This window comes from Nothobranchius furzeri, chromosome 5, assembly GCF_043380555.1.
Source record: "Nothobranchius furzeri strain GRZ-AD chromosome 5, NfurGRZ-RIMD1, whole genome shotgun sequence".
Classification (NCBI taxonomy): Eukaryota; Metazoa; Chordata; class Actinopteri; order Cyprinodontiformes; family Nothobranchiidae; genus Nothobranchius; species Nothobranchius furzeri.
Window position 1 is genome coordinate 77,863,579 of NC_091745.1, and position 22,856 is coordinate 77,886,434.

Consider the following 22,856-nt stretch of genomic DNA (forward strand, 5'->3'; position numbering starts at 1 on the left):
CCAACCAGCCCCTTCTCGCTCCCCCTTTTCTCTCCCTCTCTCTGACACACACACGCGCGCGCGCGCGCAAACACACACACACACACACACACAGACGAGAGAGAGAGAAAGAGAGAGAGAGAACTGGCGGGAGCGGCGTAACTTTCCCCGACAGAAGTGGGCAAAATAAGCTCCGGTGAGCGTCACCAGTCCGCCACCTAGCTGCGGAGCCGCGCCGACGGTGATCTCTGAAAAAAACAGCCGCGCCAATGTTGTTGCACAGCGGAGCTCTGCGCTCCGATGGGAATAAAACTGGCTTCCAGATGGTGTTTTAACGTCCGCCGGCCGTAGTTGTGTAATCAAAGCAACGTTTGGATGCGCCAGAATGATCGTTGCTGCTGTTTGGAGCGAAGGGGAGAGCAGGACAGCGACACCTCCACCCTCCCTTGCTTCAGAAGAACGCAGTTGGCTCCGGGACGCGCTCCCTCTCGGGTAAGTAGCCTACGTAGCCTTATTAGAGATTGTCATGGCAGTCTGTGTTAACGCGTGCAGGCCCGTCATCATGACCGAGCTCAAAGCGCGGGCAGGTTACGCATCCGCTTAGCGCTAATTTTATCCCCTTGTTGCTGAGCGCGTTAGGCTCTCCGTCTTGCTCGGTGATGTTTCTCATTTCCAACGTTGCTGCTGACACCAGCAGGGGGACTGGCAGGCAGAGGACAGAGAAGGAAAAAGGTCTCCGGGGACGGATTCGCATCACAGTCCCCAGCAGCGGCTCAGATTACCCACTCCCATCATGTTTGTGTTTATTTGTGTTTATTAGGACGCTTTAAACGCACAGAGCTGATGTAATAACGAGGAGAGGAGCGACGACAACAAGAACACGTGTGTGTTTCATTCGTTAGTGCGCCAGCATCAAGCGGATGGTGCTCTCGGGAGGTGCGCAAAGTCATTATGGAGAAGGAAGCTCCTGTTGACGTCCTCCGGCAGTGCGCTAAAACACCCCCGGTGCCGTGCTGTATCTACAACTGAGACCTGGGTACGCGATGTTCAGTCAACACGCTCCTGAAACTGGAGGGAAGAAGTGTGTGCGTGTGTGGAGGAGGGACACTCGTGAGAAACTTCCTTCTGTGAGAAAGTGGAGGTTGAGAAGCCCGGTTTGCTTCCAGCTGTTGTCAGGCAGAGAGAGAGAGAGTAATCTGTTGTAGTTACAGATGATGACTCCGTCACAGGATGGTGATGACGCTGCAGACATGGGGGGCCATTATCATGATTTAATCTCCCTCAGCTCTCCAGAGGAACCACACCACTAGTGTCAAGTCCACCCACCATCCTGTCACGGAAGCAGCTTCTGGTCTGACCAGGGGCGGATTTAGGACTGAAGAAGATCCGGGGCTTAACACACGCGCGCACGCGCACACACACGTGACACGCACTAGTCAACATCATATATATATGTCTTGTACCACATTATTTTTCATCTGAAGCTACATATTAAGCATATTCAGGGCAGAGTATTGTTCCTGTTAGTGTTTAGTGTGAGATGATAGTAAATATTCCCGTTCTTTCTCCAACAACTTTACCTGATAAGCTAACTTTAGGCAAACCAGCAGCACAACAAATATTTTCAAATAAGACTCACAAACCTGAGTCAACACCAGTCTCATCAAAGCTGGGGTTCTGTCGTTGTACTTTTGGTCTAAAAGACGTCCTTATGTCCATCTTCACTCATGCGTTTCAGGCAGAGAGTGTAGAAGAAGCCGGCTGCTGAAGGGCTTCTTCTTCAGTGGTGGAGGCTCAGGCAGGCTGTATACAAACTACTGCCAGCTGCGCCCTCTCTGTTGGACTTTGGTACTGCATGTTACTTCCGCGATTTAGATCCGGGGCTTATCATGAAAGATCCGGGGCTTCAGCCCAAGTAGCCGGGCCTAACGCCGCCCCTGGGTCTGACGTCGGAATAATTCGGAGTTGCGGGATAAAAACCCATTTGGACGCCCCCCAAACGGCTCTGAAGGAGTTTCACCTCTTTGGTGTTTTGTTTGGGGTTCACGATATATCGTCATCAGCATTGGTATCAACCAATGTTAGCCATTTTTTAACACGTAGATATCAGTCTGATGAGTGAAAGTGGGTCATATCATGGACGTAATTTGGGGGTGGGGGTGGGGGACATGTCCCTCCTACTTTTTCCAAAGTCAAGTTTTGACCCCTGCACTTTTTACCATCCAACAACAATATTACGTTATATTAAATTGACACTGGTTGAGCTCTGGGACCAAGCGGAAAACAACCGTTTGTGTTGAAGCCTGTTTCCCATTAGAGCATACTGTAAAGATCCTGCAAAAAACACGCAGCTTTGACGATCGCACGATCACGCTGTCTGGAACGGTAATTTAAGCCTCCGTCCACCTCTGTTTTTATTTGTCAGTATTGGCCTTGAAAATGCTTTCCGACACTGCTACGTAAGAGCCGTCACTGGAACAGATGTTTGATTCGTGTGATTTGAGGAGACAGAGTGGGGGGTGTTTGTGCGCGGAGGGACCCAGAGGCAGGAAAAGCTGGCCCGCTGAGCTCCTAAACGAAAACATTATCTGAGATGCTCTTATAAGTTTTAAGGGGGGGTGGTTCAGCGTGTCGAGAGACAGATGAACTATTTCATAAGTGTCTCTCGTGAGGGAGCCGCAAGAATGCTTGGCAGGGTGTGTTTTATTAGAAAATGGACGAGTGTGTCCCCTGATGAGAGATAGAGAATGATGAAGGAAGCATGGTGAAGGAGGAGGAGGATGCTTCCCTGTCCGTGGTCTGAAACTAGTCTGGACGCAGCGAGAGTGAAGGTTTTTCCTGCTGAATGTTGTTTTAGGCTGTGATCCTCTGCCATGGGGTCACATTGAAAATTGGGGGTCAATGAAAAGCTTTCTTGACTTGGAGGAAGCAATGGGAGGAGGAGGAATTTGCTCTCCTTTCCAAAAATAAGTTTTACCCTTTCCTACGGATTTGTGTTACTGAAAGGGGGAGGAGGGGGACGGTTGCACCGTGAATGGAAGGATTTAGGTCGGACGAAAAGAGCGACTTCGGAAGAAGAAATGTGGTTCTGATTAACGCTGGTACAGCGTTTGACTTGACTGTTTCACTGTGCGGTCCGTGGAGAAGGGCGGAGAGGAGAGTGGATGGGACTCAGAACGGAGAAAAATAGCTTACAGCCAAACACGAAAAGGGGGAGTTTCGGAAAGAAAAGACACTACAGCAGAGGGAAGGGCGGGAGGAGGCGCGCTTGTGGGAGTAGCTGAGAACAGAAGGCGCAGAGACACTGGAGAGAGGAGGGGAGGAGGCTGGATCCAGCGTTTGAATTAGCCAAGAGCTGATTGATTGACGTATGGATTTAGGGGGAGGCGGGGCGAGGTTTACAGCATCGGCGTACAGCTTTAGGGAGCGTTGGTCGTCCTTCACATCTATGCTGGTTACAGATTGTTACAGGAAACTTAGGCAGTTTTCTAAGGGGGGTTAAGCAAGTCTTCCAGTTAGTGTCGACATTCTGGGGATTTGCGCTGCTGATTGGTCTCCTGAGCTTTCTGTATGATGAGATCATCTCTGTGGACACAGACTTCAGCACCTCTCCCTACAGCCGCCTGCAGGAAGGGGACTTTCCCCTTCATTCCTGTACGGCTGCTGTTCAGCATCTGAGCTCACCCAAATGACTAATTCCTGGCCTCTCTATCTTTCTGTTTTTTCCTCCCCCTTTTCCTCTCTGATTCAGATTTACTCAGCCCAAGCCTTAAAGGAAAGAGAGACGTTCCCTCGCTAGATGAAGGAATTCAGCTGTTGTTGGACTGATAAAGGGGACATTTTTCAGATCTACACCTGCATTCTGTGGTTGACCTTTCACCCCAAATACAAAACTGGACTTATTTGTTATACTGGGAACTCCAGACCACCCTGTTCCTCCCCCCGACTTCTCTGATGGACCAGAGAGTGAAGGGGGGAACCCCGCCGTCCGCCGCCTCCGCTCTGGACGCCACTTCCGCACCCGAAGACTCCAAGCAGGACCAGGTGGCAGAGAAAAAGAGGAGAGGTGATGATGTGGGGAAGAAAGAGGAGGAAAAAAGAGGAGGAAAGAAGGAAGGAGATAAGGGAGCGGTGCTGGAGTTGCTCATCGAGGGGCGCTGCGGAGGCGTAGGGCAGCAGGAGCTCCAGATCTCTGGCAGGGATACGAGCTGCCCCGAAGGAAACCTACGAGTGCGTATCGGAGTCCAGGCCAAGCGCACCAAAAAGCCACCCAAGATTTTAGAGAGCTACGTGTGCAAACCCACCATCAGGACCTACCAGAGGCAAAGCAGGGGGGGAGTGCTGCGGGCAGAAGGAGAAGGAAGAGCCATCCAGTCGAGTAAAAGCAGCTCGACCACAGACGAAAACAGAGAACAGCGCGTGGGCTTGGACGCCGTCCAGGCCACATGCAAAAAATCAGCATCTGCTTCTTCACCACCACTTACATCATCATCATCGTTGTCGTTAACACAACCTTCGGTGTTGTCTTCAACAGTTACTCCCGAGTCTAACCCAACTTCAGTCCCTGTTATAACCAGCCAAGGGACCAAGGCCGCCAAACAGGTATGCTAACACGCCCGTCCTCCCCGTTAGCCTGAAATAGAAAACGGAAGGCTTACATCTATTATTAATGCCACATATTTGCTGTTGTCAGGGCTGGACTATCATTGCAGGGGCCCCTGGGCACAATATGCTTAGCCCCCCCCGCCCCCCCCCCCCGGTGTTTAGATCAGCAGGAACTCTGAGAGGCTGCAGGCGCATCAGTCAGTGCGTTTACATGCAGCCAGTAACCCTTTTAAAACCTGAATTTTCACAATAACCCGGTTCCGCAGGTCCATGTAAACACCGCCAAAAACCCGGATATGCTCATAACCGGGTTTTTAAAACCCCGGTTACTACACCTGGGGTAACCCTTTTCTAACCCGAATGTTTGGTCGTGTAAACGCATATCGGGATGTCCCCATCAAAGCGTGTGTTCTGCGCATGCTCTGTTCGCAAGGAATTTTGGTCTTTTGAGTAGCGAGACGTCTTGTATGCGCCAGAACTCCGGAAGTAAACAACAAGTTGGGGGCAAAATGGCGAGTCGCGGCACAGCACCACACTTTGAGTGACGGGGAAACTAAAGCGCAAACAAACGCGGTCGCTATCTCTTCCGAACTGGGAAAAATGTTGTTGTTTTCACGGATACCGGAACAAGAAGAACCAGAAATGACGCATATTGCGTCTTGACGTAGTCCATACGTCCTGACGCTACCCCAACGTCCGCATTTAAATCGGGTTATGCAAGTTAGAGGTAACTCTTTCTATTTATGCTTGTAAACGGGTTATTCTGATCAACTCAGAAACCCGAATCCCGACCTTAACCCGATCATAACCCAGATATTGGCTGCATGTAAACGTACTCAGTGAGTTTGCGACCGCTGCGCAGGGGGAGGGGGGAGAGGGCTGAAGCAGGAGTCAGAAACTACCGTTGTTAAAAGAAATGTGTTTGAAAATGTGGGCGCAATTTTAATTACTTGTCAACTTTTTTCTCCAACGTTAAGACTGCTGCACACACACAAAAAAAGACTGCTGCTCGCGTGGGCCCCCTTGTGGCTGTGGGCCCCTGGGCTTGTGCCCGGTTTGCCCGTATTATAATCCGGCCTTGGCTGTTGTTCTTTTTTTTTTGGTTTTTGCGCTTTCCCACCACCCTCACCGACGCGCCGGAGTGGTGCAAAATCACCCAGCTTTGTTGTGAAACGAGCTATTGTCTCAGTTCTGAAACCCAAGCAGCGCATTAGAATTAACTGGCCTAAAAATAGGACAACAGCACGGAGACCACTTGGAGTTATTACAAATGTTGGACCATCGCTTCTTATGCTAATCACCCGAGGGGGAGCTTATAGATGCTTCAAACGCCTCTCAAGCAGCCGCGTACCCAAATTACAGAACAAGTATGAAATGTCAAGCCTTCTCATCGGTATTAGTGGCAATTTATAGCTACCAATAGCAACGTTTTCTGTCTCTCTTTCGGAGTCTCGGCTTGGCTCTGTATCTATTCCTCTATTCTATTTTTACTCTTTTCTCTAGTTGCTCTCATTTATCTTTCACTCCCCCTTCTGTCCCACTCCGTCCCTCTCTGTTTCTCTGCCTTTGCATTTCTCCCTTCTTTGTCCCAATTCCTGTTTTCCTCCCCTACCGCTCTGCTTTTCCTCCCCATGCCCTCGTTTCCGTGCTGTTTTGTCCTCCCGCTTCTTCTTTAATGGATGGATCGTAACAAAATATTTTCAGTCGCTGTCCTTCACTGTTGTCATCAGCAAATTGATGGATGTCAAAGTCATACTGTGTGTTAACATTCCCCAGGTGCCCCTCAAGCTGGCCGATAGGATGGAGGAGAAATCACACAGCTCATCTGAGAGAGCGAAGAAGGACAAGCTTCCAAGTCTCAATGGTCAGCCCGTCCCTGCAGGACCTAAAGCCTGCTCGCCCGCAGCAGACCAGACAGCTTCAACCGCTCGGGCCGCCACAAGCAACCAGACAGTCTCCACGTTGGAAACCAAGAATGAAGGGAGCAGCTCCAAGAAACATAATGGTTTGGGTCAGGCTGCAAAACAGAAGGGACCATCTGATGGGAGAAGCTCTGCAAATATCCTTGTCAATCCAACCTCATGGAAAAACAAAGCTGGAAAACACAGCGACTCCTCTTCGGTTTCTTCCTCAGACCCCTCAGCAAAGCCTCCAGTCTCCTCGAGCTCACAGAAAGAGCTTTCCAGCAAGAGTAGGCCAGACTCGCCTCCCCATCACCCAGTCTCCCCCAAATCCCAGCCTTCCCCCATTGGGGGACTCTCCCCCGGTCAACCCAAAGATCAGGGCGCACCTCTGGAGCCCCCACCGGAGAAAAAGAGAGAAAGGGAGAAGAAAGCTAAGAAAGACAAGCGGAGAGAAAAGAAATCAAAGCGAGATAGACAGGAGGCTGAGCGAGAGGTGCCAGAGAGAGGAAAGGACGACGTAAAGAAAAAGAAAAAGGAGAAGGGGAGAGATGGGAAATCTAGACACGAGAGAGAAAAGGATCAAAAACACAGAACTGATGATTCATGGGAGGATGATTTAAAAACGGAGAGAGGAAAGGTGGAAAGGAGTGACAAGGTCGGTCCAGATGGACAGAGGACGGAGGATAAGAATGCAAAATGTGGTGAAACAGCTGCGAAACCAGATAAAAGCTGTAAAACTGCGACTCTCAGTAGAATAGACGAGAAGGAAAAGACGGCTGACAGTTGCAGGCCGGCTAAACAAGCCGAGCCCTCAGCAGCAACAACAGGTGATTCCAATAAATCAAAAGAACAAGACAACGCAAGATATTCGGCCGTGCCTCCTCCCCCTCTGCTCCCGCCTTCTGCCCATGTTCCCGTCCTGCCCCCCTCTTCACCCCAGGAGCAGGACAGCCGACCGCTCAAGAAGCGGAAAGCCAGAAGACCAAGCTGGACGAAGCTGGTGCACCGGGCCCACAGGATGGAAAATCAGGAAACCTCCTCAGATTCCCCTCACAATCCCTCGCTAAGTTTCCCGCAGGTCGCCAAGACGTCGTTTCCTGCCAAAAGTGCTGTTCAGCAGAGTGATGAGTCACAGTCACCACCCTCTAGCTCCCGGTCTAACGGCTCCTCCCCTCTGTCTTCCGCTGTCAAACCTCCGACTCCAAAACAAACTCACCCCACATCCGATCCAGCCCCCTCTGCATCCACGATCTCTATGAGCGCCGTACGGAAAAGGGGTCGTCCGAAATCCCACAGCTTTAGTTTAGACGAGCCTCCTCCTCGACTTTCACCAAACGACAGACCGGCAGAGGAGCCTCCGTCGGGGTGTGACAGCGTTCAGAAAGCCCCTGTGCTGGAGCCAGTGCTGCAGTGCGCCTCTCAGGTGAGCTCCAGCCCCAGGAAGCGAGGCCGTCCTCCTAAAAGAGCCCTTCCCGAGGACGACGGTGAAGGTGGACCGGATCACATGGAGCACACAGAGAGGAGCAAAGACTTTCCTCCTCCTGAAAGGGGGGACCGGCAACTCAAGATCAGGAGACTGATCAATGAGATGAAGAAGAGAAAGAAGAGGAGACTTCACAAAGTGATGATGTCTGGTTACGTGAGGAAAGTGGGAATGGGAAGCGAGGCAGCAGACGGTAAAGCCTCACTGAGAATGTGCAAATCGATGGAGGCTACAACAGTTCACACTCTCGCAGACCTGTCCTCCTCGTTCGGGAGCAAGCTGGGACCTCAGATCAACGTGAGCAAACGAGGAACCATTTACATGGGCAAGAGGCGAGGACGCAAGCCCAAATCCCAAGTGGCCAACCAAAATTCCGTCTCCCAGTTCTCCACTCAGTCATCTTTATTTTCCAGTCCCCCCGAAGCATCGCTCTTCTCCACCAGCCAGCCTCCACCCTCTCACCCCTTTCCCTCTCCTTCTCTCACCCACTCCAGTGGAGCCCATAGCCCGTACAGCGAGGGAAGCCTCACAGAGCCGTCACCCTCCCTCCTGTTTTCTCATCACTTCTCTCTTCCTTCTCCAACGTCCTCCTGCACATCCCCCCGTCCTCCTTCCTCCTCGTCCCTCTCCACCTTTGTGAGGAAGAGTTGTCCGTGTCAGGGAAGACATCAGTTCCCCTTCCACCAGTCCACATGTAAGCTGGCCTGCGCTACCCCTCCTCTGCACGCCACGCCCGGCTCTCCCAGCCACCTGAAAGAGGCCACGCCCTCCCCCAGGAGTGAGTCGCACAGCGACGAGACACTGCCAAGTGACAGCGGGATCGGAACGGACAACAATAGTGTTTGTGAGCGAGGGGAGATGAGGGGAGCTCGAGGAATACTTAGGTTCGGTCAAGGCTCGGGGATGACTCTCGGTGGTCAAAGACTCCCTCCTTCTCCCATCTCCTCCCCCGTTTCTCACATGTCCAGACACTCAAATGCGTTGAGCAGCTCAAATTCAATGGACAGGCACAGAGACAGACACAGGCACAGGCGTAGGGATTACGACTGCTCCTCGTCCTGCACCTGCACATGCCCTTGTCCCTGTCCAGGACACAGCAAGCCTGACTATGTCCCCTGCCTCGGGCACGGCGCACTGAAGAGACAGAAGAATAAGCATAAGAAGAAGCACCAGCAGCTGCTCGTGCAGGATCCAGAGTTTCTGGCCGAACTGGAGGATCTGATCGCTCAGTTCAGCAGCGTGCACATCGGCCGGCGGAGCTGGGCGAGGGTGAGTGTGGGGCCGGGCCTTGACGGGAGCGCTGCAGGAGGAAGGCGACATCACTCCTCCTCTCATTCCCTCCGCTCCAACATCTTCAGGATCAATCTGAACGGCTTCTACTCGCCTCACCCCTCACCCTTCTCTCCCGCCACGTCCTTCACCCCTCAGCCTTTCTATCCGTGCCACTGCAACAGGAAGCTGGACAGCCGCAGGCAGTGCGGCTGCCCGTCGAAGTTCCAGGAAACCATCGACAACATGGGCTTTTACGGCAGCTATCCTCCAGCACCACCAACACTCTACCACCACTTCCCCAGCTCCTACCCGCTCCCGCCCCCTCACCAGTACACCCCCCACCAGCCTCATCACGCCCACTTCCTCCTCAACCCGGCCAGATTCCACAGGCGGAGAAGCAGGCTGCTGCGTGAGGGAGCTTTAGGGGGAGAGGTGGAGGGAGATTTAGGGGCAGGAGGAGGAGGAAGCTCAGGGTTCACTTCCAGCCTCTCCTGCGGGTGGGGGAGGAGCGAACACAAGCATAAACACCGTCACAGGCACTGCGAGCGAAGCATGGACGATGACGAGGAGGAAGGTGGGATGGAAGGAGAGGTGCTGGGGGGTTCTAAGCCAAGATCGGGGTTCCTTTTGGGTCGAGTAGAAGAACGAAGGAAGGGTGTGAGAGGAAGCATGCTGTCCAAGGAATCACCGTGGTTACGCCAGAACGGCAACGATCCTTTCTCCTCTCCAGCTTCCTCTTCAACAACTTCTTCAGCAGAGAGATACAAAAACACTTCTCTCACCTCCCTGGGGCTCGGCTCCTCTCACCTGTCTTTGTTCGGAGGAGGCTGGGGTGGCCTGGGACAAAGCTGGGCCAAATTTGGGAGTTTGGGAAGCTCGGGATTTGGGAAACCCAGCTGGACGGGCTTCTCCGGGAACCAGCACGCCAGCAGACTGATCGCATCGGACGGCGAGGACGAAGACGGAGAAGATGACGACGAGTCACACCTGTATGGGACCTCGCTTTCCCCGACGCACACCAATCTGTTCACCTCGGCTGCCATGGCAACAGGGGGTAGGGGTCTGAGGAGCGGGTTGCTCAGTAGGAATCTAGGAAGTAGAGAGGGGTCATGGAGGAGGGACGAGCCAGCGTGGACAGAGAGGCGGGAAGCAGGTGAGGATTGTTGATGTTGTGTGTGGGCTTGTATTTATAATCATGAGGACCAAATCTGAGTTTTCACCTCTAAAGGGAAAATCTTTTGCCTTGACGAAATTCTCTATCTGATTTTAGAGATATGGTGTGGCTAAAGCCTTAGTTTAGGTTAGGGTTGGGAATGGACCTGTTAGGGTTAGACATGATGGAGTCCCTGAAACGATGGGAAGGGAACAAAGACCTCACAGGTATAGAAAAACAAACGTGTGTGTATCTGTGTCTGTGTGTGTGCGTGCACATGCATGCGTGTGTGTGTGAGCGCGTGTGTGTGTGTGTGAGCGCGTGTGTGTGTCTGTGTGTGTGTGTGCGTGTGTGTGTCTGTGTGTGTGTGTGCGTGTGTGTGTCTGTGTGTGCGCGTGTGTGTGTCTGTGTGTGTGCGTGCACATGCGTGTGTGTGTGAGCGCGTGTGTGTGTTTGTGTGTGTGTGTGCGTGTGTGTGTCTGTGTGTGCGCGTGTGTGTGTCTATGTGTGTGCGTGTGTGTGTCTGTGTGTGCGCGTGTGTGTGTCTGTGTGTGTGCGTGCACATGCGTGTGTGTGTGAGCGCGTGTGTGTGTCTGTGTGTGTGTGTGTGTGTGCGTGTGTGTGTCTGTGTGTGCGCGTGTGTGTGTCTGTGTGTGTGCGTGCACATGCGTGTGTGTGTGAGCGCGTGTGTGTGTTTGTGTGTGTGTGTGTGTCTGTGTGTGCGCGTGTGTGTGTCTATGTGTGTGCGTGTGTGTGTGCGTGTGTGTGTGTGAGTGTGTGTGCCTGTGCGTGTGTGTGTGTGTGTGTGTGTGCCTGTGCGTGTGTGCGTGCGTGTGTGTGTCTGTGCGTGTGTGTGTGTGCATGTGTGTGTCTGTGTGTGTGTGTGCGTGCGTGTGTGTGTGTCTGTGCGTGTGTCTGTGCGTGTGTGTGTGCATGTGTGTGTCTGTGTGTGTGTGTGTGCGCGCGTGTGTGCGCGTGTGTCTGTGTGTGTATGTGCGTGTGCTTGTGTGTGCGTGCGTGTGTGCGTGCGTGTGTGTGTGTGTGTGTGTGTGTGTGTGTGTGTGTGTGTGTGTGTGTGTGTGTGTGTGCTGATGAACAAAACAAAAATCCGCTTGGGTCGTGTGAATCCTCAGCTGTCTTTGGTTCCTGCTTCTCCGCCACAAACTGGATGTTTTTTGGATCCTAACAGGAATCTCAGTGAAACGAGGGATCTAACATAATGGAAAAATGTCAACAGCACCGAACGAAGGCAGCTAGCAGAGAAAAAAGGTTTACGCCGAGTCTCTTCACTGGCACAGTGTGACAGATTTTTATTTTTGCAGTGTGGTGATGAAACTTGCCTAATATAGTGACGACGCTGCTTTTCTCAGGTTAGCTGTTGAGAGTCACATCAAAGCCTGGAGGGGCGCAAGAGTAGAAATCAGACTCCATTCTTTTTATAGACAGCTTCAGATTCACTTTTCTTAGCAAGGGTAGCACCTGACACCTGCACGGCGCTCTGCAGACACTTTTTAAAGGTGTGGGTCACTGAAACAACATTATTTAATGATTATTTCTGATTCTAACGGGTCACACTGACTGTTTCATGCAGGCTGAACATGAAAATAGTCTCCTACACCTAGCATTAGCATTAGCTTCTGATAGAAAACAGACGGTGAAACTCTAGGATTAGAAAATCCTGACAGATCTACGTCACACTGCCACTAACATTCATGGACTCACCCATCTGGACTCACGACAGGGAAGGCTGTTGTTGGTTTAGCGTCCAGGAAACAGCAGAGAACATCTCTGCTAGTAGAAGCTAACCGTTAGCATTAGCTACTCCACCACACAGCAGAACTCCTCCAGGCTTGTGGTTATTTGTGGAGAGAAAGCATCAACGTTGCAGAGCAGAGTCAGAGGTGGAGTCAGGTTGCTGTTAGCCAATCAGAGGAGAGATGTCCACATATCAGGAAGTAAGACCCCAAAACCTTCTGTCTGAAGCTCAGCTGTGATGGTGCACCAGTGTTTACTCCCCCCAGAGAACGACTTACAAGGGATTCATTCCTGCTAGAGACCACTGCAAATGTATTGATGACATGAGTAAACCACACATCTGGAAGTAGTGTCTTGTTGGGAAATCTGCCAAAAAATCTTTGAAATCGTCCTGGTTTTCAGCGAACGGCGTGCTGTCGCATCCCGTGGCTGTCCAGAGAGCAAAGTCATTAGGTAGCTGTCAGATTGGCTATTTAAAGCGTGGCCTATTCCTCTCTGCTGGACTGCTGTTTGACTTAGAAAAATCCAGTAAGGAAAGAGTGGTCGGTCTTGTCAGGGGCGGTGGAAAGTGGAACAAAAAGATGGATGACCTCTGGAGAGACTGATGAAACAGGAACAGCGTGGAGGTCAGAGCAGGGCACAGAAGAGCTTGTGAGGGGAAAGGATTGTTTTTGAAGAGGTGAAAGATTTTTTTCCAGGATGTAAAAGAGTGAAGAACACAGGCTCACACGGTTTCCTCTGCTTTCTATACAGTAGTCCCGTCGAACTGGATGTGCAAAAACCCGCCGTCTGTAGGTGTTTCAGGTGCTTCCCTGTGTTTGTGCGTGTGTGTGCATGCATATGTGTGTGTGTGCGTGCGTGTGTGTGTGTGCCTGTGTGCGTGCATATGTTTGTGTGTGTGTGTGCCTGTGTGCGTGCATATGTTTGTGTGTGTGTGTACGTGTGTGCGTGCATGTGTGTGTGTGCATGGGTGTGTGTGTGTGTGCGTGTTTATGTGCAAGGGTGTGTGTGTGTGCAGGTGTGTGTGTGTGTGTGTGTGTGTGTGTGCGTGTGTGTGTGTGTGTGCACATGTGTGTATGTGTGTGCGTGTGTGTGTGTGTGCAGGTGTGTGCGTGTGGTGTGTGCGTGTGGTGTGTGTGCAGGTGTGTGGTGTGTGTGTGTGTGTGTGTGTGTGTGTGTGTGTGTGTGCGTGTGTGTGTGTGTGTGTGTGTGCACGTGTGTGTGTGCAGGTGTGTGTGTGTGTGCACATGTGTGTGTGTGTGTGTGTGTGTGTGTGTGTGCAGGTGTGCGTGTGTGTGTGTGTGTGCACATGTGTGTGTGTGTGTGTGTGTGTGTGTGTGGTGCGTGTGCAGGGGTGTGGTGCGTGCGTGTGTGTGGTGTGTGTGCGTGGTGTGTGTGTGTGTGTGTGTGTGTGCAGGTGTGTGTGTGTGTGTGTGTGTGTGTGTGTGTGCGTGGTGTGTGTGTGCAGGTGTGTGTGTGTGTGTGTGTGTGCAGGTGTGTGTGTGTGTGTGTGTGTGTGTGTGTGTGTGGTGTGTGTGCGTGGTGTGTGTGTGTGTGTGTGCAGGTGTGTGTGTGTGTGTGTGTGTGTGTGTGCAGGTGTGTGTGTGTGTGTGTGTGTGTGTGTGTGTGTGCGTGGTGTGTGTGTGCAGGTGTGTGTGTGTGCGTGTGTGTGTGCGTGGTGTGTGTGTGCAGGTGTGTGTGTGTGTGCAGGTGTGTGTGGTGTGTGTGCGTGGTGTGTGTGTGCAGGTGTGTGTGTGTGTGTGTGTGTGTGTGTGTGTGTGTGTATGCTGCTCATAAATCACTTTTAATGCATTTCCCAGAAGTGATCCGGTCAGAGGAAACGTGACTCACCTAATCTGCGGCCTATCCACATGACTCAGCCCAGGCTGGCCTCACCTCACACCTCCCGCCGGCTCAATCACTGATCCACATCTGTCTTATTTCCTCTCTGCCACTCACCCCCCACCCCTCCTGCTTCTCTCCTTCAGTGACTGCAGCTTTACAAGGTGACTCCAGAAGCCGAGGGCAGCAGAACGGCGTGCCAGCTCTGCGCGGTGCGGCAGTGAAAAACAAAAGAGGGCCAGGACGGCCCCGGAAGCACCCGCTGCCCTCCGCTGCATCCTCCCCCGTGCGCTCCTCCACAACTTCGACCGTGTCTCCACCTGACCTGTTGCCAGCAAGCAGCCACGGCCGAGATGGGAGGGAGGTGGGAGGAAGGACGGAGGGAACGGTGCCAGAGAGGGGGGGAGGAGGGGGAAGCAGCATAACACAGCAGGTTGCAGAGCTGGAATCCAGAAGGAGGAGAAGACGGAAAAGAAAACACGATGACTCTCCCCATCATCAGAGGTAAACATCGGAGCTGGTTGACTTGAACGTTCAATACAACCACTCACTTCTGCTTTATTAACCCACCGCTTTCAGCACTGTGTGCTAAACCAGTGCCCTCTCCGTCTTTCTCTTTTTCCTCTCTGTCATTCTACCTCTCTCTTTGTGCTTTCCCTTTTAGTTTTGACTCCGATCACCTCGAGTGCGACGCCCTGCCCGAGTTTCTCGGCCCGTCGGATGCCGATCCGGCTCCGGCCCAAACGGCGCCCGCCCAGACCGAGGAGGCGTCAGACGGTCCTCCCAGGAAGGTGTTTCTGAGAGCAGGCCTCTACTCTGATGACTACAAAACCACAGAGTGGGTTCAACGAACCCCCAAACTAAACACTGACATCTTTTATGATTTCAAATTTGAATGAATTATTGGCGTTTGTTTCAGTCCTCCCTCACAAGCCAGCAGCGAGAATCCGGAGTACGCGCCAGGGGAGCACGAGTACAGCCTTTTGCCTGCCCCCATTCACGTTGGTGAGCACAGAACGCTTAACTAACAGGCGTTTGTCGTCACACTTACCTGAATGACCGAACTCTTCTGCAGGAAAGTACTTGAGACTGAAGCGAATTAATTTCCAGTTGCCGTACGATGTGATGTGGCTGTGGCAGAACAACCAGGTACAGCGGGACTTTGAGGCGGTTCGCTTGATCTTTATTTTAGAAGAATTCAAAATGACACAGATTCTCATCTGGTTACAGCTCTGCCGGCAGCCGGCGGTCCCCTTGAAGAGGACGCGGCGTTACCGTGAGTGTTTTCCTTGCGAGAGGCGTTGTCGTCACGTTGAGCTGATCCGGGATGAGGATCTAACTGTGGATCTTGTTCACGCAGGTCGTCTGAAACAGAGGAGCGCTTCCTTCCAACAGACGGTGGTGAGTTTTGTTGTATTTTATAGTTTACTGCTTAAGGCGAGCCTTTAAATGTGTGGCTTTGAGCCAAATGTGCACATTTCTGGCCAGAAGTCTCATGAAGTCTTGCTCAATCTACTGCAGCAGTGTGATGAGAAGTGTTATTATGGCAAGCAATTATGTCATCTAATGCCAACAATTTTTTTTTTAATTCAGCGGCGGGAATGGGCTTCCGTCGTCGTCGTCTTCCTCCGCTTATCTGGGTCCGGGTCGCGGGGGCAGCATCCCAACTAGGGAGCTCCAGACCGTCCTCTCCCCGGCCACCTCCACCAGCTCCTCCGGCAGGACCCCAAGGCGTTCCCGGACCAGATTGGAGATGTAACCTCTCCAACGTGTCCTGGGTCGACCCGGGGGCCTCCTGCCGGCAGGACATGCCCGAAACACCTCCCCAGGGAGGCGTCCAGGAGGCATCCTGACCAGATGCCCAAACCACCTCAACTGACTCCTTTCGATCTGGAGGAGCAGCGGTTCTACTCCAAGTCCCTCCCGAATGTCCGAGCTCCTCACCCTATCTCTAAGGCTGAGCCCGGCCACCCTACGGAGGAAACTCATTTCGGCCGCTTGTATCCGCGATCTCGTTCTTTCGGTCATTACCCAAAGCTCATGACCATAGGTGAGGATTGGGACGTAGATCGACCGGTAAATCGAGAGCCTGGCTTTCTGGCTCAGCTCCCTCTTCACCACGACAGATCGGCTCAGCGTCCGCATCACTGCAGACGCCGAACCAATCCGCCTGTCGATCTCCCGATCCCTCCTACCCTCACTCGTGAACAACACCCCGAGATACTTAAACTCCTCCACTTGAGGTAGGACCTCTCTCCCGACCCGGAGTTGGCAAGCCACCCATTTCCGAATGGGCTTCCATATAGAAAATACTTGAACCATCCTTTTCTACTAAAGCCATACTGTGCTATTTTTTCCTTATTTAAATCACTTTCTGGAGCCAGTATGCGGTAGCCTGGCAAACCAGGCAACGCTCCATTGACGGCTCTCGGTAGTGGGGCAGGTTCTACCGCTGTCTTTCAAACGATCTCCGCACGCTACTGGACAATGAACAACGTGACGTACTCACCACAATGGATGTCGGTAAACGAGGCGGTCCGCTGTTGAAGAAGGTGAAAATGCATCCTTTTTTTCTAAAAAAAATAACGTAAATACATCTATCTGCTCCTGATTCTAATAAAGCCCAAGTCCAAATAGTCCAAAATGGATGTAAAAGCCGTTTCGAACGAGCTGTCGCCATCTTTTTCCACTCTGTTGCATCATCCCTCCCACCAGACGAATAGGGGGCCCTGATTGGCCCACAAAGCGGATAAACAGGGTATCCGCGGGTCCTTAAAAAGTCTTAAATTTTCTTTTCCAAATTTAAGGCCTTGAAAATCCTTAAAAATGACAAATAATCCTTAAATACAGTTTCCAAAGGTCTTAAATTAAGAAAGACCCAATAAACAAGATTCTTTTATTTCTATAAAATTTTCGTGAATGTCTAGTTATTCTTCAGCATTTTTTGTGTACGATGTTGGCGTAAGCGGAACCGTACACATTCAGTTGGTTGTGAAAGGGGGCTATTTTTAGATGAGCACATTAGCTGGTTAAGCTAGTTGGCGCTTGCGCCATGGGGAAGTGCAAGTTTAATGGTAACTGGATGGCTAATCCCATGTTTGCGACGTGGTTAGCACCGGTTCCAGGCAATAGCTGGAAATTATAGCTTTAATTTAATTTAAAAAATAGCTTAAATTTGGTCAAAGTGGCCTTAAAAAGGTTTTGGCTTCGTTAAACCTGCAGTTACCCTGATAAAGCGCTGTGATTTGTTCACAAAGCACATAGAGAGCTATGATTGGCCCACCATTATGGACAAATCACAGCTCCCTATGTGTTTGAAACCCCTCTAGAGAGATGTGATTGGCCAGCCAGGATAGTGCTAGGGGCTGCGGAAGCTACAAGTGGAGCGTTCCTAGAACAAACTGTGCAAAGCAAGAATTTGGTCCAGACTAAGCGTGTGGTAAAATCACCCATAAGGATTAATGGAATGTCACTCAGACCCCACCGCCGACTGTGGCCACAATATCGCACTTGCAACTTCAGAGTGCTGGTCCGGTCCCAGTTGACGTACATAGGGCAGCAGTAGCTCAGGAGGTTGAACGGGTTGTCCAGTAATCAGTTGCAGGTTCGATCCCAGCTCTGGACAGAAAATTCCGCTGTTGTGTCCTTGGGCGAGTTAGCGAGTTCTCGCCCAAGGACACAACAGCTCACACTGTTTACAGTGGGGATGGGGAGCTGCTGACGTCAACTGAGGCTATAGTCGGACGGTGGAAGGAATACTTTGAGGAGCTCCTCAATCCCACCAATGCGCATTCCGAGGAGGAACCAGAGCTGGGAGGCCTGGGGATGGACTGTCCGATCTCGGGGGCAGAAGTTGCTGAGGTAGTCAAACAACTACACAGCGGCGGAGCCCCGGGGGCGGATGAGGTTCGTCCTGGGTATCTCAAGGCTATGGATGTTGTAGGGCTGTCATGGTTGACACGTCTCTACAACATTGCGTGGTCATCGGGGGCAGTTCCTAGGGAGTGGCAGACCGGGGTGGTGGTCCCCATCTTTAAGAAGGGTGACCTGAGGGTGTGTTCCAACTATAGGGGGATCACACTCCTCAGCCTCCCTGGAAAGGTCTACGCCAAGGTACTGGAGAGGAGGGTCCGATCGATAGTTGAATCTCAGATAGAGGAGGAGCAATGTGGTTTTCGTCCTGGCCGTGGAACTGTGGACCAGCTCTATACCCTTGCAAGGGTGATGGAGGGGGCATGGGAGTTTGCCCAACCAATCCACATGTGTTTTGTGGATTTGGAGAAGGCTTATGACCGTGTCCCCAGGGGCACCCTGTGGGGGACGCTCCAGGAGTATGGGGTGGGTGGCTTTCTGTTAAGGGCCATTCAGTCCCTTTACCAGAGGAGCGTGAGTTTGGTCCGCATAGCCGGTAGTAAGTCGGACCTGTTCCCAGTGAGGGTTGGACTCCGCCAGGGCTGCCCTTTGTCACCGGTTCTGTTCATCACTTTTATGGACAGAATTTCTAGACGCAGCCGTGGTGTGGAGTGTGTCGAGTTTGGTGGCAGGAGAATCTCGTCTCTGCTTTTTGCGGATGATGTGGTCCTCCTAGCTTCATCCAGCTCTGACCTTCAGCTCTTGCTGGGTAGGTTCGCGGCCGAATGTGAAGCGGCTGGGATGAGGATCAGCACCTCCAAATCTGAGACCATGGTTCTCGACCGGAAAAGGGTGGCTTGCCACCTCCGGGTCGGGGGAGAGGTCCTACCTCAAGTGGAGGAGTTTAAGTATCTCGGGGTCTTGTTCACGAGTGAGGGTAGGAGGGATCGGGAGATCGACAGGCGGATTGGTTCGGCGTCTGCAGTGATGCGGACGCTGAGCCGATCTGTCGTGGGGAAGAGGGAGCTGAGCCAGAAAGCCAGGCTCTCGATTTACCGGTCGATCTACGTCCCAATCCTCACCTATGGTCATGAGCTTTGGGTAATGACCGAAAGAACGAGATCGCGGATACAAGCGGCCGAAATGAGTTTCCTCCGTAGGGTGGCCGGGCTCAGCCTTAGAGATAGGGTGAGGAGCTCGGACATTCGGGAGGGACTCGGAGTAGAACCGCTGCTCCTCCGGATCGAAAGGAGCCAGTTGAGGTGGTTTGGGCATCTGGTCAGGATGCCTCCTGGACGCCTCCCCGGGGAGGTGTTTCGGGCATGTCCTGCCGGCAGAAGGCCCCCGGGTCGACCCAGGACACGTTGGAGAGGTTACATCTCCAATCTGGTCCGGGAACGCCTTGGGGTCCTGCCGGAGGAGCTGGTGGACAAGGCCGGGGAGAGGACGGCCTGGAGCTCCCTAGTTGGGATGCTGCCCCCGCGACCCGGACCCGGATAAGCGGAGGAAGACGAGACGAGACGAGAGACGTGTCCTTGGGCAAGACACTTAACCCGCTTTGCCTGCAGGTGGTGGTCGGCCGGACTGGGGACACCTGTGCTCGACAGCCTCGCCTCTGTCAGTTTGCTTCAGGGCAGCTGTGGCTAAAATGTAGCTCATCACCATCAGGGTGTGAATGGATGAATGATACACTGTAGTGTAAAGCACTGTGGAGGCGCCTTGCAAATGCAGGTCATTTATCATTTACCCAGCGTGAGAATCTGCTTCCAGCACATTTCCTGCATGTTTTAGATTACAAACATGACTGATTTGTTTAATTTAGTGATGAATTGCTCCTGTAGACACCAAGGAAGGCTGAGGTGACATGTCAGCGGTTAGATCAAGGTTTTAAAAAGACAAACGCACAGCGAGGAGATACGTTTTATTTTTGGTTTCACTAACGGCCACTAGGGGGTGTTAAAAGCAAGCTTAGTATCCCTTTAAAGAGAGAGACACTCTTTGGAGTTAATCAAACTGATTCATAGACAGTTGGATGTTGCTTAAAATTCAGATTGGATAATAAAAGACTGTCTTTTAATTTATTGAATATTGAAGATAGTTGCTGACGACGCCCCTATCGGGTAATTCGGTACCATTAAGGACACAAGCCACATCTTTTAAGGAACTAAAAAAGGACATTTCTTTCCTCAGTACTGTATCATCTGCATACATCCAGATAATAATATCAATATTTGTGCATTCACCTGTTAGATTAAATATATCAGCATAAATGCTCCAACAACAGAGCCTTGTGGGACTCCTGCATCCACGATTTCCCTTCTTCAAACCTAGTCGAGTTGATCTGGATTAAACACATAATCAATCCAAACATTTCATTTAACCATACTGTCCATTTCATTTTATGATTAATTATGAAAGTTCATCTGTCTTGTTCTGTGAATAAAACCAGTCTTAGATAAGAGGGAGCTTGGGCAAACAACAGTATCTTTCTTGCAGATTAAAGGCACCAGTTAACACGTATGTCTCCAGATGGCCAGACACTGAAGAGGTCAGACTGTAGGTGGAAAACTGACCATTTCTGGAGGCTACATCAACATAAATGCTCCGACAATATAGCCTTGTGGGACTCCTGCTTCCACGATTTTCCAAGTTAACCCTGATAAGATGGGTTCACTTTGTCTAATTGATTATTTAATTGAATGCACATCTACTTTTGCATGTGTGTTGAACAGGAGGGCTCCAGTGACATCGGCAGCTTGTTCCCTCATCTTGACATAGAGCCTCTGACCAGCACTGAGCGGTATGGAAAGAGCAGCCGTTTCACGATAAACTGTGATTAAATGAAAGTCGGAGCGTGTTTCTAATGTTTTCCTCTGTGTCGGGTCAGGGGCTTTGTGGTAAAACATCACGTGTTCCTCGTCAGGAATCTGGAGCTCATGAGAGACCGACAGATCCGAATGAGGATGGAAAGGGAGAGGGACAGAGAGGAAGAGGGAGAAGAAAGGGAAGATGGAGCCAGTTGGGACGACAGCCACATCAAGTCAGGTCCATGAAGCAAGTGTGTGTGTTAGTTTTTGTTTCTGTAGGTGTTCGTGTATGCAAACGTGGTGGAGCTTCCCTGTTTTTGTCTTTCTCACCTTCTCCTGTGTTGTCCTGCCTTGTGTCTCCTTCGTTTATGCGTGCATGTATGTGTGCGCGACTTCGTGTTTGGCTTGTCGTTCCATATCATACTCAGCGGCACAAACCAAGCGGTTTTCCAACCACCGAATGCGACCTGCAGAAATGTTTCCCTATTTCTGTCATCCAACGCTGGTGTCCAAGAACCCAGCAGGCATCAACTTTCTCCATTAGCAGTGAAACCACACACGTTCCCCTCAAAGACGGACCGCAGGCGAGATTTTACATAGAAAACCAAAAAAACACCAGATAATTAGACACGACTGTGAAAGACACGACGTTCCTCCTGCAGCTCCCTGCCCTTTGCTGAAATACTGCACACTGTTTGACCCTCAGATCACTTAGTGGGGGCGGAGGTGACGGTAATCAGCAGTGACCCCCACCACCAAAGTCAGGACACCTCCAGCGTGCTCACTGCCAGCCCCAGTGTGAGTTAACAAACCTCGCGCCTCCTACAGACCAACATAAATACCATATTTTAATAACGTGAGCAGCAAAATCTGCTATTGAGATTAGCTGCACGTGCTTGTTTTTCCAGCTCAGCAAAATCCAGAACAGACACGAGGAGGAGGAGGAGGAGGAGGAGGAAATAAAACGAGAGGTCTGCAGCAACAGAGAACAGAGGAGGAAACGGCTAAATGAGTTACTTTTACAGAGAGAGAGGTAAGTGGAGCATCTGAAACTGTGGATCCAGCAGAGCGCGCCACGTTTTACTGACAGCCTCTCGCCTACATTTAAGGTGGAATCACTCTGGAAAGGGGGCCAGGTCCAGTGGTGGACAGAACTGAAACCACAGCACTGACCTCGACAGAAGTTTCCCAGAGAGCACACGTGGCATCGAAGCAACGCAACGAAGCCATCTCGTGCACGGACAGACAGGCGTGTTGAACTTTGTGCTCAGAAGGGCATCGCAGCAAGGACAAAACCATGGCAACCCATCTTTTGTCCAGGCGGCGAGAGATGAAAGCGGCTGTCCTGGATGAAGCAAAGACCAGCTGAAAACGAATTTGCACTAGTGCTGAGTGAACAAGCACGCAAAAATAAAGTCTGTATGTACGTCTGTCTGCAGAGTGGACACACTATAAACACACACGCTTTGATCGCTCTCACTCTGGCACCTTAAACAAAAGCGGTTAGGACGTAGATTTCATTTAAGGTGGACGTACGTTGGTGGAGCTCTCTCGTTTCCAAGAGACGAGGGGCTCACGATCCGCCCGGAGGGGGACGCAAATGTAGCCTAGGCCCTAAGTAGGTCGAAACCGAACCCTCCTTTCCTCGTTAAGCTTTCAAAGTCACATTGCACCTTTGGGAAACGGCACAAGGAGAAGTGAGCCAGTTAAAAGCTGTTAGAACAGTGTTAGGGGGCTTGCTTCGCCTCAACAAGACGGCGTCTGCCGTGTCCCGGTGAATAGGCGGGGGTGGGGGGTGGGGTAGGAGTTTTGGCATCGCTGCAAGAGAATTTCTAATGAGGTTTAAGAAAGAGGTTATTTTTTAAGACAAGAAAAAGGAGCCCGAGTCCTGGCTGCTATGGAAACGGAGACTATATTCACCATAGGAATGTGTATTGTTAACTTTTTTCAGTATTGCTTCCAAGAAATAAAAAGGTGTGTGTGTGTGTGTGTGTGTGTGTGTGTGTGTGTGTGTGTGTGTGTGTGTGTGTGTGTGTGTGTGTGTGTGTGTGAGGGGTAGGAGTGGTTTTGTTTACTCCAGGCTGCCTTTCAGAACGCTTCACTCCTTGCTCCAGAGCACTGACAATCAGAATGTCGGGAGGAGGGAGGGAAGAAGAGGGAAGCTCAGACCCATCTACCCAGAATGCTCTGCAGAAGTGCCATGT

General features: G+C 51.5%; 1 protein-coding gene across 5 annotated transcripts; it reads left to right on the forward strand.

The window, feature by feature from the left end:
• Positions 1-245: 245 nt before the first annotated feature.
• Positions 246-21,869, forward strand: LOC107379592 (histone-lysine N-methyltransferase ASH1L). 5 transcript variants are annotated; one of them, XM_015950405.3, is made up of 14 exons: positions 246-471; positions 3,731-4,581; positions 6,361-10,396; positions 14,140-14,497; positions 14,658-14,831; positions 14,913-14,998; positions 15,069-15,142; positions 15,224-15,269; positions 15,354-15,394; positions 20,578-20,645; positions 20,733-20,890; positions 21,359-21,450; positions 21,561-21,685; positions 21,762-21,869. In XM_015950405.3, the coding sequence occupies exons 2-14, from the start codon at positions 3,934-3,936 to the stop codon at positions 21,808-21,810; spliced, it is 5,955 nt and encodes a 1,984-aa protein (XP_015805891.3). In that variant the 5' UTR covers positions 246-471; positions 3,731-3,933; the 3' UTR covers positions 21,811-21,869. The 5 variants fall into 5 exon arrangements, 3 of the variants coding, with proteins under 3 accessions (XP_015805891.3, XP_070407278.1, XP_070407279.1); XM_070551177.1 differs by having other exon boundaries at positions 20,769-20,890; XR_011520562.1 differs by lacking the exon at positions 21,762-21,869 and having other exon boundaries at positions 20,733-20,903; positions 21,561-21,607.
• The last annotated feature ends 987 nt before the right edge of the window (positions 21,870-22,856 follow it).